The 18,412-nt window shown below is 45.9% G+C and overlaps 1 protein-coding gene across 1 annotated transcript in view; it reads right to left on the reverse strand.

Annotated features, from left to right (window-relative positions):
• The window catches only part of LOC119966836 (adhesion G-protein coupled receptor F1-like), a 99,980-nt gene that overhangs the window by 26,163 nt on the left and 55,405 nt on the right, over positions 1-18,412 (reverse strand). The window contains exon 8 of the mRNA XM_038798807.1: positions 1,094-2,464. Coding sequence (XP_038654735.1) covers positions 1,094-2,464 — 1,371 coding nt within the window. The remainder of the gene's footprint in view (positions 1-1,093; positions 2,465-18,412) is intronic.

The following is an 18,412-nucleotide window of genomic DNA, read 5'->3' on the forward strand; positions in this document are numbered from 1 at the left end:
GGGGGGGGGGGGAGCATTGGGGAAGACCTGATTGATTGATTGATGCCCCCATGGGGCTCATGGAATACGAGCTCCCCCGCTGAGGGGTGGAGGCTTAATAGCTGGGCTCATTAAATCAGACAGGTAAATAAAATGCCGGCCAGGGTTGGAACCTGCATCTTCAGATGGTCCCAGCTGGGACTGGATGTACTGCCCGCAGCATTGCAGCTCTGCTTTTATTTAATTAAATAAATCAATTAGTTTAAGTCTCCTTTGGACACCTGTGATTATTATATAACCCTGATTGCTACCTTTATTTACGAGTGGATTTTGAACTGTAATGGGCTGCTTTGTTGGAATATGCAGAGTGGCAGGTGTAGATTTTTCCTTTTATTTTAGCGCGGCACCATGGCGCAGTGGTTAGCACTGCTGGCTCATGGTGCCAAGGACCCGAGTTCAATCCCAGCCCCGGGTCACTGTCCATGAGGAGTTGTACATTCTCCCCGCGTCTGTGTGGGTCTTGTTACTAAGCTTTTTTACCATTTATGCCTAGGTTCACTTCATCATCATCGTCATCATGCTAACATGCTCTTCTACTTTTTAAACAAAGAATTTAAGCTGCCACCTTTTCAGGAGGGTCAATGTCCCCCAAAAGAGTTACCTTCAAGATTCCATCACTGAAAGGTAGACATTTGCCCATGGCCTTTCCAGCTGCGACCAACCATTCTACATTTTAAATGTTGCTCTGTACAGCAAAAAGTGTGGCTCCCCTTTAAAAGCACGATCCTTTTTAAAAATATAGCTGTTGCACCTGAATGTACAATTGGCCTATTAATTTTATGATGCACTTGTCTCTGCATGACACATCCTGTGTTAAATGTTGGTGCTTCCTTCCGTCGTGGGTATGGACAAGCGTAACTGAAAATACCACAAAATTGAGACTCTAATAATGGGCCTTTGCTTACTTTTACACTGCTGTTGACCTGCCCTTGTTGAACTCTTGCCTCAGCCTCATTGCAAATCATACATTTACAACATGTTCAGTAAACATGTATAACATGTATAAAACGAACTAGCAACTAGATAAAAGTTACAGACATTATATAGTACATACCTGGAGTCCATTGAGAATATCAAATGCATAATTGATGGCAATAGGGGTCTCTTTATTCAGAAATCCAAATCCAAGTGCCCAACTGAGACCTAGGATTGAGGTTAGGATAGCAATGCATCTTGCAATTTGTTTGACCGTAATTTTGACTTTTTTATGGCTGTTCAGTTTCTCACCGATGGTTGGTCGCAGCATCTTAAAGATGGCAACAATTGTAATGAAGAAGTTGATTGTAACAATGGTAAATTGCGGCACTTGTAAAGAAAGTGAAATGTAGAGCTGCTCTGTGTTCATCCAGCATTTATCTTGTCTTAGGTAATGGTTTCTGAAATAGGCAATCGTGAAAATACTGACGGCAATTATTAATGGACACAGGTAGCCAAGAGTAAGTGAGATAATCATCATAGCTGCCCTGCTGAAACCTTGGAAAAGAAAAATCAAATGATAAAGTAGCAACAAGGCTAGAGTGAGCATCCAGAAAAACAAGGCGAGATACAGAAAATGAATGAAGAAAACCATCACCATGCAGACTCTTGTATCTGGTGCGAGATATCCAGATGCAGTGAAACATATATTGGCAGTCAGTAGAGATAGAATAACATTCAGCATTATTATGTGACGGGCTTCTGTAGTCCTATCTTTGGTTACATAGCTCCATACAGTTCCTTCTATAATAAGGCTGATTACCAAACACCCCATAGATATCCCAATTGTAATCTTGGTTATTAAGTCCAACCCTCGGCTTTCTTTATGAAAGCGAGACATCAGAATAGAAAAAGATGTCAGGTGGGTGCACTTGCAGACAACATTACTCCCATTGAGTTCAAATTTGCATCCCATAGAATCCCATTGTCCAGTACCGTCAAGATTAAACTTCCAAAACACACATTGAGAACTAGCAGGATCAAGTGTGGTGTCCAGTGGCAAGAAATCCATCTGAATATGAGTTGAATTGTTTTCTGCAGTTGTTGTTATAATAAGGCCATTCACTCTGGAGTCATTTGTGTTGCTTGATTGGTCAAGGATATCAATTAATGTTGCATATGCAATGCTGATAACAAGGGAGTTATCTGGAAGTTTTGACAATTCGCCTCGATCAATGGTCACTGCACCGCTTAACGATCTATTGTGGACTTTTAAATCACTGAAATTCACCAAATAACTGTGATTAGATTTGGACTGAACCTTATTCCCCTTCAGTTGAATATTTGGCTTTGAGATGTTGAAAGTGTCTTCAGTTGGAGATAATAATCTGGTAAATGATTCTACAGACCGTAGTAACTGGGAGCTGGAGTTGGGCTTTTCTGTTTTTGCTGTTTTCCAGGCTGATAAGGTGCATTCAGCAACTATAGTGTTTATCGTTACAAAGAAATCCTGAAAACATAAGACATAGCTTCATTAGATAATTCATTAACTTTTTTGGAACAAAATTGAGAGAAGCAGTAAATAGAAAGCCAAAAGTGTGTCCATCCCTCAGCAACCTCCCCTGCCTGGCTGAACTCGTTCTCACATCAAACAAATTCTCTTGTATCTCCACTCACTTCTTCCAAATAAAACCTGTGGCTATGGATACACAGATGGGTCTGATCTATACCTTGTTTTGTGAGATTGTGAGATATGTGAAAGATTCCTTGTTCCAGTCCTATATGGTCCCTTCCTCACCTCTTTTTCAGTTACATAGATACCCCCGTTTCAGGGCTGCATCCTGCTCTCAACATGAAATGGAAAATTTGATCAACTTTGCTGACAATGAGGGCAGCAGGGTGGCACAGTGGTAGCACTGCAGTCTCATGGCACTGAGGTCCCAGGTTCGACCCCGGCTCTGTCCGTGTGGAGTTTGCATATTCTCCCCGTGTTTGCGTGGGTTTCGTCCCCACAACCCAAAGGATGTGTTAGGTAGTGGATTGAACGTGCTAAATTGGCCCTTAATTGGAATAAATGAATTGGGTACTCTAAATTTATTTTTAAAAACTTTGCTGACAATTCCTACTCTTCCTTTACATGGTCCATATTTGACTTTTCCCTTCTCTGTCCCCATTTCTGCACTATAAGGCCAATAACTTCCACAACTACCTTGATTATCCATCTTCACGCTCTTCATCCTGTAAAGACTTTGTTTAATTTCCCAGTTTCTCTATCATGTCTATTCTGAAATCAACCGCATTAATGCTTCTTCTATGTCTTCCTTTTCTCTGAACTGTGGATAGGCCCCAACACCCAATCTACCACCCAGCCCCCAACAACTACTATGGTTGTCAGGCCCCTGAACCAGGTCTGTCCTATTTCCCTCACTCCTTCTCTCACTCCTTCCCAGAACCATAGCAGTGTTCTTCTTGTTCCCATCTTCCATCCCATCAGACTCCTGATTCAACGGATCATTCGCCATCATTTTCACCATCTCCAGTGGGCATCAAATACAGCTTCTCCCACTACCCTACCATTTCAGCATCACACGAGGAACATTCCTTCTCATGCCTCTTGGCCACTCCTCCATCACTCTGAACATTCCCACATCTTCCCACAGCACCTTCTATGCAATCGCAGGAGATACAATGTCTGTCCTTTCACCTTCTCCCTTTTCATCATCCAAGGCATCCAAACACTCTTTACAGGTGGAACAATGATTTACGTGTACTTCTTTCCATTTAGTATATAGTTTATTTCCCGCTTACAAAAATAATAATCTTTATTATTGTCACAAGTAGGCTTACATTAACACTGCAAGGAAGTTAACAGTGGGGATACTAGATGTATTTTGGATAACCATTTTGCACACCAACTCCACTCAGTCTACAAGCATGATCCTGAACTTCCATTCACCTATTATTTAATTCTTCACCTTGCTCCCACTCTGACATCCCAGTACTTTGACTCATGAACTGTTCCAATTAGGCTGAACATAAGCTGGAGAAACAGCAACTCATCTTTCAATTAGGCACTTTGCAACTTTCTAAACTCAACATTGCATTCAGAAATTTGATGCTATTACCTCTGTCCCCATTTTTCTTCCTTTCTCTTTGCAGGTCTTGGGGTTAAGGCATTTCCCCTTCTGTTTGCTTTTGGATGACAGATGTATGTCACTCTGCCATTCATACATCCTATAGACACATAGTTTGATATTTGTCCATTTTCCCTTGCACCATGAAACCTTTTGGCACATAGGGCTGGATTGTGGTGAAGGAAATGGGTATTGAGAGGTGGGAAAGTTCCTGACTCCATTAGGAAGGCCCCACACACCATATTTTCATTTTGGGGAGGCAGAGGTAGGATGGAATCAGACATGACACCTCCAGAGGGCGACTCAAGGCCACAACAGAGTTAAAAGATTCCTAACTGCTTCTGTTACTGCAGTTGCCGGATGCCCTCATTATAAATGCTTAGTTGAACTCCAAGAAAGATGAATCCACTTAATTCTCAGCTTTAGAGGGGAACAATGGGCGCGATTCTCCGCAAATGCGGAGAGTCATAAAGGCTGCCGTGAAACTGGCCGTGTTTCACGGCAGCCTCCGCGCCCCCTCCCGGGACCCGATTCTCCCCCCCGGGCGGGGCTAGCAGCCCATCGCTAAGCCCGCGCGCCAAGGGTCACGGCGGCTGACGCGCACGATGATGTCAGCCGCGCATGCGCGGATTGGACGGCTCCAACCCGCGCATGCGCGGATGACGTCATCACGCATATGCGTCAAACCCGCGCATGCGCGGGCCGTCATGCCCCTCAGCCGCCTAGCGGACTGATCCTGCGGGGCGGCGGAGGAACAAAGAGTGCGCGAGTTTCGGACCCGCTGCCCGCGATCGGTGCCCACCGATTCCGGGCCCATGCCACCCTTGGCACGGCCGTGGTGCGGCCGTGCCAATCGGTGCCATGGTTGTCCGGAACGGCACTTTGCGGCCGTTTTCACGAACGGTGAGAGCAGGTGTGTTTGCGTTCGTGAAAACGGCCGTAAAGGCCTGGGAACTCGGCCCATCGGCCAGGGGAGAATCGCTGTTCGCCGTAAAAAACGGCGAGCAGCGACTCGTGTCGTGGGGCGGCCGTGGGGGGGAGAGAATAGCGGGAGGTCGGGAAAAATGTCGGGAAGGCCCTCCCGCTATTCTCCGACCCGTCGTGGGCAGCGGAGAATCGCGCCCAATATCTTTGCTTGAATTACATATTTATGACTACTCGGTTCTGATACAAGGCCCTGTAATTTTAACTCTGTTTCTCCCCCAACAGATGCTGCTAGGCGTGCTGAGCATTTCCAGCATTTTCTGCTTTTGTTTCAGATTTCCAACATCTGCAAGATTTTGCTTTGTATTAAAATAGCCCCCTGCCTCTTTGATTTCTGAATGATTTGTGAAACTTTGCAAATTGAGCAGTTGAAATAAAACTGTCAAATCGCAACAGCAATCTTTCTAATTGGCACAAGTAATGATCATCTGGAAAAGTAACCCACCATGAACTATCTGTAACAAGCTGTTAGCATTTTCATCCGAATTTATTTATATCAGAGTGAGTAATTTTCTAAGAATGCATCCATAAATTTGTTACTAGCACACAATGAAACTTCATCCCCATGAAAGTTAAGTTTTAAAAACTCCAAAACATCTTACTGCCTATTTAATAACACGCCTCTCTGCACCAAACAGAGGTAATCCTTTGTTCACCATCCCGCGTGCTTAGGAAGTGGTCCGAGAAATAATGAATGCATTGGTGGTCATCTTCCAAGATTTTGTAAACTCTGGGAGAGTTCTTACAGATTGGAAGGTAGCTAATGTACCTCTACTATTTAAAAAAGGAGGTAGAGAGGAAGCAGGGAATACTAGACCAGTCAGCCTGACATCGATAGTGGGGAAAGTGCTAGAGCCCATCCTGAAAGATTTAATAACAGAGCACTTGGAAAACAGTGGCAGGATCGGACATAATCACCATGGATTTATGAAAGGGAAATGATGCTTGACAAATCTACTGCAATTACTCAAGGATGTAACCAGTAGAGATGTCGAACGGAAACCAGTGGATATGGTTTATTTGGACTTTTAGAAGGCTTTCGACAAGTCCCACATAAAGATTAGAATGTAAAATTAAAGTACATAGGATTGTGGGTAGTGTATTATGATGGATAGAAAACTGGCTGTCAGGCAGGAGACAAAGAGTAGGAATAAATTGATCTTTTTCCCAATGGCAGGCAGTGACTAGTGAGGTACCACAGGGATCAATGCTAGAACTTCAACTATTCACAATGTATATTTAGATGAAGGAACTAAATGTAATATCTACAAATTTGTAGATGACATAAAGCTTGGTGGGAAGGTGAGCTGTGATCTTTCAGTGTGATTTGGAAAAGTTGAGTAAGTGGGCAAATGCATACAGATGCAGTATGATGTGGATAATTGTGATGTTATCCACATTGGTAGCAAAAAACAGAAAGGTAGATTATCACCCAAATAGTCATAGCCGCAAGAACAGATAATCCAGCCCTAAGTGTTGACACCGGGCAGAATTTATGGACTCCCACGACAGCAAAACTGGCGCCGCACCTGGACTGGTTCATGTGGACAGGCTAGCACCGGCGCCATGTGGAACACAATCGATTCCAGTGAGAAACGCTATGGGATTTGCCGTGTCCGTGATTGACACTCAGTATGCTAACAAGCTGCAACCGCATATACACATTACACTCACACACACACTTACCCCAGCCAACAAGGTGGCACTGGTTGCACTGGAGTGTGCCCATCCCGCTGATGCGTCGGCTGGGGCCAGAGGGCACCAGGGAGGTATCTCCCATACGTCCTGTGGCCTTAAGTTCACAGTGGGCAGTCAGCGGCGTGTGCAGCTGCATGGCTGCCTTGCAGGCCGCGGCAATGGTGCTCCGTGCCCATCCACCCCAACCCCACAAACCACCTCCTGGCCACCCCAGCTACTCCCCCCGGCCCTGGTAGAAGCCCCTGGCCAGTGACATGACTGTCAGCAAACTATCGCGATATTGGACACTTTCCCTCCCCCCTCTCTCTCAGCAGCCATGGTGTCTGTTTTACGATTTTTAAAAGCACAGTGAACCTCACCATTGTGAATTCATCCCAGTGGAGACGGAGTATTGCAGAGGCCCTGGAGAATAACAGGTCAGGTCCGCTAATGATATGCCAAAGACGTTTACTGTACGTGCTTGAAGCCACTGTTAATGCATCGGAGACTTGCGATTTGGCGTGAAACCAATGCCCGCCATGTCAAACCCGGTACTCTGCGCAATCGCGTTTCCCAATTCTGGTGTCAGCCAACGGTAAATCCCGGCCCATATCTTTTCAAGAAGGTTACATATAGCTCTTGGTGCTGAAGGGATCAGAGGGTATGGGGGGAAAGCGGGAACAGATTACTGAGTTGGATGATCAACCATGATCATAATGAACGGCAGAGCAGGCTTGAAGGGCTGAATGGCCTCCTTCTGCTCCTATTTTCTATGTTTCTATCCCCTGAATTGCCACACTAATTACCATAGCCTAGGCATCCTGTGGCAAATAATCCACCTCCTGACATTCCAAAGCCTGTCCACAATCTACAAGGCACAAGTTAGGAATGTGATGGAATATTCTCCAATTAATCGGATGAGTGCAGCTCCCACAACCATCCAGGTCAAAGCAGCCATTTGATTGGCACCCCACTCCACCACCGACACACAATGGCAGAAGTATGTACCAGCTTCAAAATGCACTGCAGGCTCCTGAGACAACACATTCCATGACTGTTAACATCTAGCAGGACAAGTGCTACAGATGCATGGGAACGCCAACACCTGCAAGTACCCCTCCAAGTCACTCAACATCCTGACTTGGAACAAAATTGCCATTCTTTCACTGAGTCAAAATTGTGAAACTCCCACCCCAACAGCACTGTGGGTGTACCTACGCCACATGGACTGCAGTGGTTCAAGAAGACAGCTCACCGCCACTTCTCGAGGGCAATTAGGGATGGGCAATAAATACTGGCCAAATAAACGAATCCCACTATTCCATAAATTAATTTTTAAAAAATCAAAAACTCTAGTTTCCCACCTCAACTGCAACATTAATTTCATCATCTTATTGGGAAGAAATAATTTATTTCATGCTTCAAAAGAAGATGTTCTTCTTGTCCTTAATAAACACCATCATTCTGCCATCTACACTTTTATCTTTATATTATTGCGAAAAAAATGGTTTCTTTTTTATGTTACCCATGTATCCTATACTGTCTATTTGTTCTTTTTCTTTCCTTTTTCAATTTCTCGTGCATTGTTTTTATTCTGCTTGGTTTTCTACTACATTTACTGTCTGACAATTGCAATAAATCTTCTTTTTCTGTTTTATTTTAATCTCTATTACCTTTGTCATTCAGGGAACTCTGGCTTTGGATGCCCAAAGTTTCCAGATTTTGGGATAGTTTTGGCTAGCACATAAACAATTTCTGTCCTGAAGGCCTGCCATTTTCCATTCACTAATATCTTGGCCAATTATTATGAATCAAAGAGATTCATTCATACATCAATGAAATTGACCCTCTTCCATTGTGTATTTTCATCTTCGATGTTTCTTTCGTTCTTTCTGTAACTATATACTTAATCATATTATAATCACTGTTAACTGAATAATCTGCAAAACCTTGTTCATATTATGATCACTATTACCCAGGTATACACTTAATTACATTCATTTGATGTACTTGATTCCCTAGAACCTGGGATAATACCTTCAGAATAATGTGTAAACCAATTAAGACTGAGATGAGGAAGAATTTCTTCACTCAGGTGAATCTTTGGAATTCTCTGCCCCAGAGGACTGTGGAAGCTCATTCATTGAGCATGTTCAAAACAGAAATCAATAGATTTCTGGAGAATAATAATCAAGAGATATGCCGATATTACAGGAAAGTGGCTTTGAAATGGATGATCAGCCATCGTCTAATTAAATGGAGGAGCAGGCTAGGCAGTCTGAATAGTCTAGTCTTGTTCCTGTGTTCATATGTTCCTAGATCTAACATTGCTTTGTTCCATATGAAACTAGAAATATTGGCCAGAGAATTCCAGTCATTGGGATTCTCAGGGCACCCTCGACTGTGGGTTTTCTGGTGGCGTGGTATAGCTTCAATGGGAAATCTCATTGACAAGTGGTGGGATTATCTACTCGCGCGCCACTGAGAAACACACGGCTGAGGGACTGGAGAATCCGCCCATTGTTTAAGAAAGCTTCACTGTTACTCTCTTCACCCTCCTTGCCCTTTAACTAATTTATCCCCAGTTTATTTTCAGGTAATTGAAGCCCCCAACCATTCCAGGAGTGGAATCTTCCCAAAAAGTGTCAGGTTCTGACTAAAAACCATGGGCTGGATTCTCCGTCTAGCGATATCGGAATCATGAATCACGATCGGACAGAGAATAGCTGAAAATGGAGGTTGGCGCCAGGCACCCAACAGAATGGTATTTCCGGTGCCTCGATAGTGGTGTGATGCGGTCCATGCCACATGCCGGCATGGGCATGCAAATTGTATAGTTTTGGCCATTACCATATCATTAAAGGGCTCAACCCGTTATTCTCCAGCCATCCCACGATGTTCCGCCTCCACCAGGTGGACGCAACGATGGCAAGGTTCACTTGTGGTAATTAAAATCAGGAAACGGACACTGTGGCCAATGAGGGAGAGAGAGGGGGTAAGCCAAGTTACCAAAGGTGCACCAGTGTTCTGCCAGTCATGTCACTGGCCTGGGGCATCTGTCAGGGCCAGGAGAAGTAGCGGGGGTTGACCAGGGGATGGGCTGTACGGTCAGGTTGTCCTCCCAGGACCAAGGTGTCTGAGCATGGACTGCCATTGGCGCGGGCTGCAAGGTAGGCATCTGGCTGTGCACTCCAATGACTGCCCACTGTGTCCCATAAATGTGCAGAGCACCATCGGCCATATCGGTGCCAGTGACACCCTGAGCTAGCCCATCCCGCATTACCAGAAACCTGCCTGCTGCGTTCCCTTCCCCCATCCACCCTGCCCCAGACAAGTAGGCACAACCAGTGCGCCGCACAAAGGACCCACAGCACACCAAAGCTATGGTCCCAACAGGAGATCACTCTCCCAGCTGAGCCCACCTTGGGACTTGCCCGCCCACGTGCCATCAAGTATGGTGCCGGTCGGTGCCGCACTGCGCCCACTTCCATCTGGTGCCACCCTGCTGGTGGGGTAACACAAGGAGTATCCCTACAGTAGACCCCACATGAGAGCACAGGAGAGGAGCCGCCGAGAGTACCGCAGGAATGGGTAGCACCAGCCATGGGCAGGGACGTGAGGGGGGCGTTCGAGGAAATCTGGTGCCAGACACTGACAGGGCCAGGGGTGCGGTGTGGAGGGCAAAGTGTCAGAGTCGAAAACGGTGTTGCTTGGTATGCTAACAATGCTAATGGCCCGTCTTGACCATCTTCTCTCACTTTGCAGAATAACTTCTTGATTAGCCCTACTCCTTTCTCTGCTTTCCCCTTAGACTGAGGATAATATGGGCTAGATATCACATGGTTGAAATTATATTGCTCTGCAAACTGTGTCCACTCCCAACTCAAGAAACACGGACCATTGTCAGAGACAACGTTAAGCAGTATACCACGGCATGCAAAAATCATTTTTGTTGTCTTTATCACTGATCTGACAATCGAATCTTTCAACAACATCACGTGTGGAAAGTTGAGTAATAGTCTTTGACTATCAAGTGGTCATGACCCTGGAAATGAAATAGATCCATGCCTACTTTGTTCCCTAGACTGGTAACGATTTCCATCTGTTGCACTTTTCTTTGCACTGTGCAGGCTGATGCATCTGACAAATTGGGCATGCTTGAACATAGTGATCGATCTCTCTATTTATTCCCGGCCAATACACCGACTGTCTGGCTCACCTATGACACTACTCGATGTCTTAATGACTCTCGTGAATCTGCTGCAGAGTCCCTAAACATAAAACTGGCAGGTATCATTATCCTGTCTCCCTTTAGCAGGACACCATCAATTGTAGTCAGATCATCTCTTATGTCTTGAAAGGGTGATTTGCATCCAACAGGCCATCCTTCTCTGAGGTATTGTTTTACCTTCTGGAGCGTCAAGTCCTTTACAGTTTTGGCTATTATGGTCTGTAGTTTGCGATCAGATTCTGGTAGTATCTCAGAAATTAAATGAACTTGCGATTCCAATATTCAGACTAACTCGGGTTCTGATATTTCAGCATCAGTAGTTCCCCTGTTTTCTGATGTTTCAGCATCAGTAGTAGCTTTGGAGAGGTCGCTCACATCACCTAACTCGTCCCAGGCCTCTTCATCTGTTTCATCTGAAGTACTGGTTGTGTGAATTCTTTCAACTAGGTGCAATCTTTCACAAGCATCAGCACAAATCAATGAAGATTTCTCACCCTCTATCACCTCAAAGTCGATGGGTATCTCAATTTTCCCATTCTTCACGATGAGACAGCATTACCCCTTTGCAGCTATCATGCTACCATTATAATCTGTGAGCCTACAGGCAGACTGCTTTATCAGTGGCTTTCTGATGGCTTGCTTTAAAAATCAGAGCGTGATAATATTTGCATACGCTCCTGTATCAATCTTGAATGGGATCAATTCTCTATTTATTTCAAGTGACACAGTCCACTCCTTTATTATCTTTGAGAGTGCTTTTACTGGTCTTTCGTCCCGATCCAGTATATCAATCTTAGTAACAGCTTCTATCATGAAGGTATCTGAAAGTGAATATGGTGAGCAATCCTCTCTATCCGCTATGATTTGGGACTTTTTCTCAACACTTTGCACACTTTGGATCCATCTGCCATTACTATAAGACTGTTTAAATTTGGTTACTGGAACAGTTGCTGATAAACGACACTATGCTGCGAAGTGGTTCAGTTTGCCACAATTGGAACAATGTTTCCCTCTTGCCGCACAATTTTTATGACTGTGGGCATGTCCACAGCCTGTGTATATTATCACGCTCGTGACATCACTTTCAAAATGGCCACCGACCATTATATGCAGTTTTCTTCGCTGCGATACAGCATTAATGGCGTCAGCCACGTTTATCAATTTTGCGCTGTTTTCCTTAGCCAAAAATTCAGAATATTCGTTCGATGCCTGTTCGCTGCCCTTAGACATATTTATAGTGTCTTAAATCGACAACACCGGTTTTCTCAACATTTTCTCGCGCAACCGTTCATCATTTATTCCCAACACAAGTAGGTCCCACAGCATAGACTCGGAGGCTGAGGCAAAATTACAGGACTGCGCTCGAAGCTTGAGAGCTGTGACAACGGAATCCATTGACTCTCCCCTAAGTTTCAGCCTTTTCCGAAACATGTAGCGCTCATAGGTCTCAATCACCTGTTTCTTACAGTGTGTGTCAAACGTTTGGAGCACCATGCTGTATTTATTTTTGTCCTCATCTGTACTGAATTCAAATGAATTGAATAGCTCCAATGCTTGCAGTCCAGCCAAATTTAGTGGGAGTACTATTTTAAGTTGGTCAGATGCATTTTCTAGCGTGGAGGCAGAAATAATGACTTCAACCTGTTGCTTAAAGAAAACCCAGTTCTGGCATAGTTTACTGTGTGTCTTGAAGTGGTCAGGCTTCTTGAGACCTTCCATCTTCTGATCAGTCTTTACTATAGACTTTTTTCTGAGTTGTAGCTTTTGGATTGCAAATGCTTTTCTATTCTAATCTAACTACTGTTTCTTTAAAGGAATAGGTACCTGGTACCATGTGATCTCCTGTATTTTGCATATTTAGGATAGTTGGCGTAGTGTTTCACAAAGATCACAGTATAGTTTTTACTTAAACAAAGCTATAATTGTATGTACACTGCTAAACTGGTTTTGTAAACTTAAACTTAGTCCTTTAGAATACAGAATTGATCAATAACATCCAACTACACTCATTTACTGCTTAACTCACTATTGGTATGAACTATAATCTAACCTTCTCACACTAAATGCTCTTATGACCTTTACTACTGTCTCCTGCATACACTCCTCCCCTAAGGTCCAGCACAGTGTTCTTCAAACTTTTTTTCAGGGGACCCATTTTTACCAACCAGCTAACCTTCGGGACCCAACCTTGCCGACCTTTGCGACCAACGCCGGCCGACCTTCGCGACCCACACCTGGGGTGGGATGACCTGCGTGACCCACTATTTTCTCTTACCTTGTTTGCTGCTGACAAAAATGTAGGAAATGGTTTTGGGTCCCTTTGGCCCTCGTACACGCTCCTCCAATGGAACCTGTTGGATGAAGGGGAAGTCTTCCGGTGTCGGAAAGTATGGAGTCTCCATCTGTCCCAAGTTCTGAATTTTTTTCCAGTAAAATGTTATCAAATACAACCCCCCCCACGAACTTGTAAAAAAAAAAAATAAAATGAATAAAATAAATAAATAAAATGAATAAAACCCCCCCAAACTTGTAATACAAAACAAAAAAATCATTATTTTGGCCATTTTGAAGGCCGCTTGCAGCTGCCGTTATTAACAGCCGGCTCCTGTGGTTTTTGCGCACAGATTTGTGTGAGCGGGAGCGCCGTGATAGACGGCTCCGCGCCCCTCCGGACACCCGCCCGCGACCCGCCCGCAGGTCGCGCCCGAGTTTGACAATGCCTGGTCTAGCATCACTACTTTATATAGTTGCATCCCTCTAGTGGCTATTCTTGATACTACATTAACCCTCGTAATGCTGATAGTTATGATAATACCACACCAGCCATGGTGGGTGGTATGGGTGTTGGCATGTGGTGTAGGGTAGGGTGCATGTGGACTGGTGGTGGGTGGGATTCTACCACCCTCTAGGAAGGGGATGCGCAATGGGTGTGCGGGATGGGAGTTGGTGCCAGGGGCACAGTGGTTGTGGTGACTCACCCTGGTCACCCTGAGGAGGCCATGCAGCTGCCCAGTATAAATGGTGGGGCCCACAGCGCTCACGGCCTCTGCCATCTCCGCCCAAGCCCGGGTGATGTCAGCGGATGGCAACCTCCTTCCCAACCCGAGGTTAGGGATGTCCAGCCTCTTCACCATGGCATCCAGCAGAGTCTCCAGCATCTGTGAATTTCAGGGCTGCTCTTCATGGTGGCATCTTCTTGGTTGGAATGAGAGTGTGTGGCGAGTGGAGTGCTTATATGCGACTGCAGCATTTTAGACTCTCAGGTGCCAATCCTGAATATGGCGAATCACACACCGGCGTGCATTGGAATTGCACATGTTCCACGTGATGCTGGTGCTGGCTCATTAGCATGTCCTGAATTGCTCCTGCGATTCAGTCCTGCAATCAGCATTTAGAGGGGGATTCTCCATTGCCGGATGGCGATATTGTAATCGGCGATAGGGTGGAGAATCCCTTCCAACACCCAAATCAGGGGCAGCGCTGGTTTGACGCCGGTTTTCGAGTCTCAGCCCCCTCGAAACTGGCATCATCGCGTCGCACGGCGCACATCGTTGGAGGGTCATCAGAATGCCCTCCCGACCCCGATGGGACGAGTTCCAGACTGCGGGGTTAACATGTGGTCTGATAGGTTGGAAACCCGGCATGGCGGCCACAGTGCAGCGTCACCACATGGCCAGGAGCCGTGCCGCTGGCCGGAGGGGCTTCCGCGAGGGCAGGGGCAACTGGTGGAGGGTGTCCAGGGGGAGGTCAGGGGTTTTCCTCTGGGGCCGAATTTTGCAGGTCGGGTCCGCGCACGGCTGGCGCCATGATGTACGGTGCGACCGCTGCAGGTCGTCGATGTGCATGTCCGCAACCACGGACCCGGCTATTCTGCGCCCGTTTTTGGCACAGGAGACGAGAGTTTTACCCGGTACCGCTGCTGGCCCCTCATCGGTCCCGGAACTGGTGATGGTTCGGCGATGATTTTGGCGTCATAAAACGCCACAGTTCCCACACTGGCGTGAGCACTTAGTCGCAGAATCGGAGAATCCAGCCCATAGTCTCTGAAATGGAGAATCCTGCCCCATGTGTTTCTCTCCAGAAACCCAGCTAGGTTTTCTCATCGGATCGACTGACCCTCAGTCAAAAGAAAAGACCGCCAGATCTCAAAGTGAATTAAAGGTCTCCTGCCACCATCTATGGGCATCCAGACCCCGCCTCCATCGGGACCCCCAGGGGACAAGGGGAATAGCCTGAACCCTCGCATGCAGAGGGATATCCCTACCAATCAAAGATTCAGACACCCCACCCACACCACGCGAGCATCAGGGTGACCTGACATCCAGCTCCTCCAACATAGGGGCATCCCCTCCTCACAGTCTCCATGCCCACCCTCCATTTATAGTCCCGGCGCCCCCATCCCAATGCTGGCAAAAGCCACCCCGCAAGAGCCAGTGTTCCCCCAACACAAAACACCTCCCATTGGGTGTCTCCAAAAAGCCCGACTCTGCGTTAAGTAATGGGTTAAGAGACATTGCAATTAGTTGTCTCATTTATGTTAAGTGTTCAATGATTGTCTCATTTATGTTAAGTGTTCAATGATGAACACTGATATGTAAAGGGGCTTCAGGTGGCCTCTGGACCTGGTGATGTGCAGAGTTCTGTGCCAAGTCAGGGAGCTAGGGTGGAAGCTGAGAGCTAGAACAAACAGAGTTGTTATCTCTGGGTTGTTACCCGTGCCACGTGCTAGCGAAGTAAGAAATAAGGAGAGAGAGGAGTTGAACACGTGGCTACAGGGATGGTGCAGGAGGGAGGGTTTTGGTTTCCTGGATAATTGGGGCTCATTCTGGGGTAGGTGGGACCTCTACAAACAGGATGGTCTTCACCTGAACCAGAGGGGTACCAATATCCTGGAAGGGGAGATTTGCTAGTGCTCTTCGGGGGGGTTTAAACTAATTCAGCAGGGGGATGGGAACCTAAATTGTAGTCCCAGTGTACAGGATGTTGAGAGTAGTGAGGTCAGGGATAGGGTTAAAAGTTCGAAAGAGGGCACCGGCAAGCAGGACGCTGGTTTGAAGTGTGTCTACTTCAACGCCAGGAGCATCCGGAATAAGGTGGGTGAGCTTGCAGCATGGGTTGGTACCTGGGATCTCGATGTTGTGGCGATTTCGGAGACATGGGTAGAGCAGGGACAGGAATGGTTGTTGCAGGTTCCAGGATTTAGATGTTTCTGTAAGAACAGAGAAGATGGTAAAAGAGGGGGGGGTGTGGCATTGTTAATCAAGGAAAGTATTACGGCGGTAGAAAGGACGCTTGAGGACTCGTCTACTGAGGCAGTATGGGCCGAGGTTAGGAACAGTAGAGGAGAGGTCACCCTGTTGGGAGTTGTCTATAGACCTCCGAATAGTCCCAGAGATGTAGAGGAAAGGATTGCAAAGATGATTCTTGACAGGAGCGAGAGTAACAGGGTAGTTGTTATGGGGGACTTTAACTTTCCAAATATTGACTGGACATACTATAGTTCGAGTACTATAGATGGGTCAGTTTTTGTGCAGTGTGTGCAGGAGGGTTTTCTGACACAGTATGTAGACAGGCCAACAAGGGGCGAGGCCACATTGGATTTGGTACTGGTTAATGAACCCGGCCAGGTGTTAGATTTAGATGTAGGTGAGCACTTTGGTGATAGTGATCACAACTCGGTTATGTTTACTTTAGCAATGGGCAGGGATAGGTATATACCGCAAGGCAAGAATTATAGCTGGGGGAAAGGCAATTATGATGCTATTCGGCAAGATTTAGGAGGTATAGGATGGGGAAGGAAACTGCAGGGGATGGGTACAATCGAAATGTGGAGCTTTTTCAAGGAACAGCTACTGCGTGTCCTTGATAAGTATGTACCAGTCAGGCAGGGAGGAAGTTGTCGAGCAAGGGAGCCGTGGTTTACTAAGGTAGTTGAAGCACTTGTCAAGAGGAAGAAGAAGGCTTATGTTAGGATGAGACATGAAGGCTCAGTTAGGGCACTTGAGAGTTACAAGTTAGCCAGGAAGGACCTAAAGGGAGAGTTAAGAAGAGCGAGGAGAGGACACGAAAAGTCGTTGGCGGATAGGATCAAGGAAAACCCTAAGGCTTTCTATAGGTATATCAGGAACAAAAGAATGACTCGAGTAAGATTAGGGCCAATCAAGGATAGTAGTGGAAAGTTGTGTGTGGAATCAGAGGAGATAGGGGAAGCATTAAATGGATATTTTTTGTCAGTGTTTACGCTGGAGAAAGACAATGTTGTCGAGGAGAACACTCAGGTTCAGTCGACCAGGCTAGATGGAATTGAGGTTCAAAAGGAGGAGGTGTTAGCAATTTTAGAAAATGTCAAAATAGATAAGTCCCCTGGGCCAGATGGGATTTATCCTAGGATTCTCTGGGAAGCCAGGGAGGAGATTGCTGAGCCTTTGTCCTTGATCTTTATGTCGTCTTTGTCGACAGGAATAGTGCCGGAAGACTGGAGGATAGCAAATGTTGTCCCCTTGTTCAAGAAGGGGAGTAGAGACAACCCTGGTAATTATAGACCTGTGAGCCTTACTTCGGTTGTGGGTAAAATGTTGGAAAAGGTTATAAGAGATAGGGTTTATAATCATCTTGAAAAGAACAAGTTGATTAGCGATACTCAACACGGTTTTGTGAAGGGTAGGTCATGTCTCACAAACCTTATTGAGTTTTTTGAGAAGGTGACCAAACAGGTGGATCAGGGTAAAGCTGTTGATGTGGTGTATATGGATTTCAGTAAGGCGTTTGATAAGGTTCCCCACGGTAGGCTATTGCAGAAAATAAGGAAGTATGGAATTGAAGGTGATTTAGCGGTTTGGATCAGTAATTGGCTAGCTGAAAGAAGACAGAGGGTGGTGGTTGATGGCAAATGTTCATCCTGGAGTTCAGTTACTAGTGGTGTACCGCAAGGATCTGTTTTGGGGCCACTGCTGTTTGTTATTTTTATAAATGACCTGGAAGAGGGTGTAGAAGGATGGGTTAGTAAATTTGCAGATGACACGAAGGTCGGTGGAGTTGTGGATAGTGCTGAAGGATGTTATAGGATACAGAGGGACATAGATAAGCTGCAGAGCTGGGCTGAGAGGTGGCAGATGGAGTTTAATGCGGAAAAGTGTGAGGTGGTTCACTTTGGAAGGAGTAACAGGAATGCAGAGTACTGGGCTAATGGCAAGATTCTTGGTAGTGTAGATGAACAGAGAGATCTCGGCATCCAGGTACATAAATCCCTGAAAGTTGCCACCCAGGTTAATAGGGCTGTTAGGGCATATGGTGTGCTAGCCTTTATAAGCAGGGGGATTGAGTTTCGGAACCACAAGGTCATGCTGCAGCTGTACATAACTCTGGTGCGGCCACACCTGGAGTACTGCGTGCAGTTCTGGTCACCACATTATAGGAAGGATGTGGAAGCTTT

The sequence above is a fragment of the Scyliorhinus canicula genome, chromosome 6 (genome assembly GCF_902713615.1).
Source record: "Scyliorhinus canicula chromosome 6, sScyCan1.1, whole genome shotgun sequence".
In the NCBI taxonomy this organism is placed as follows: Eukaryota; Metazoa; Chordata; class Chondrichthyes; order Carcharhiniformes; family Scyliorhinidae; genus Scyliorhinus; species Scyliorhinus canicula.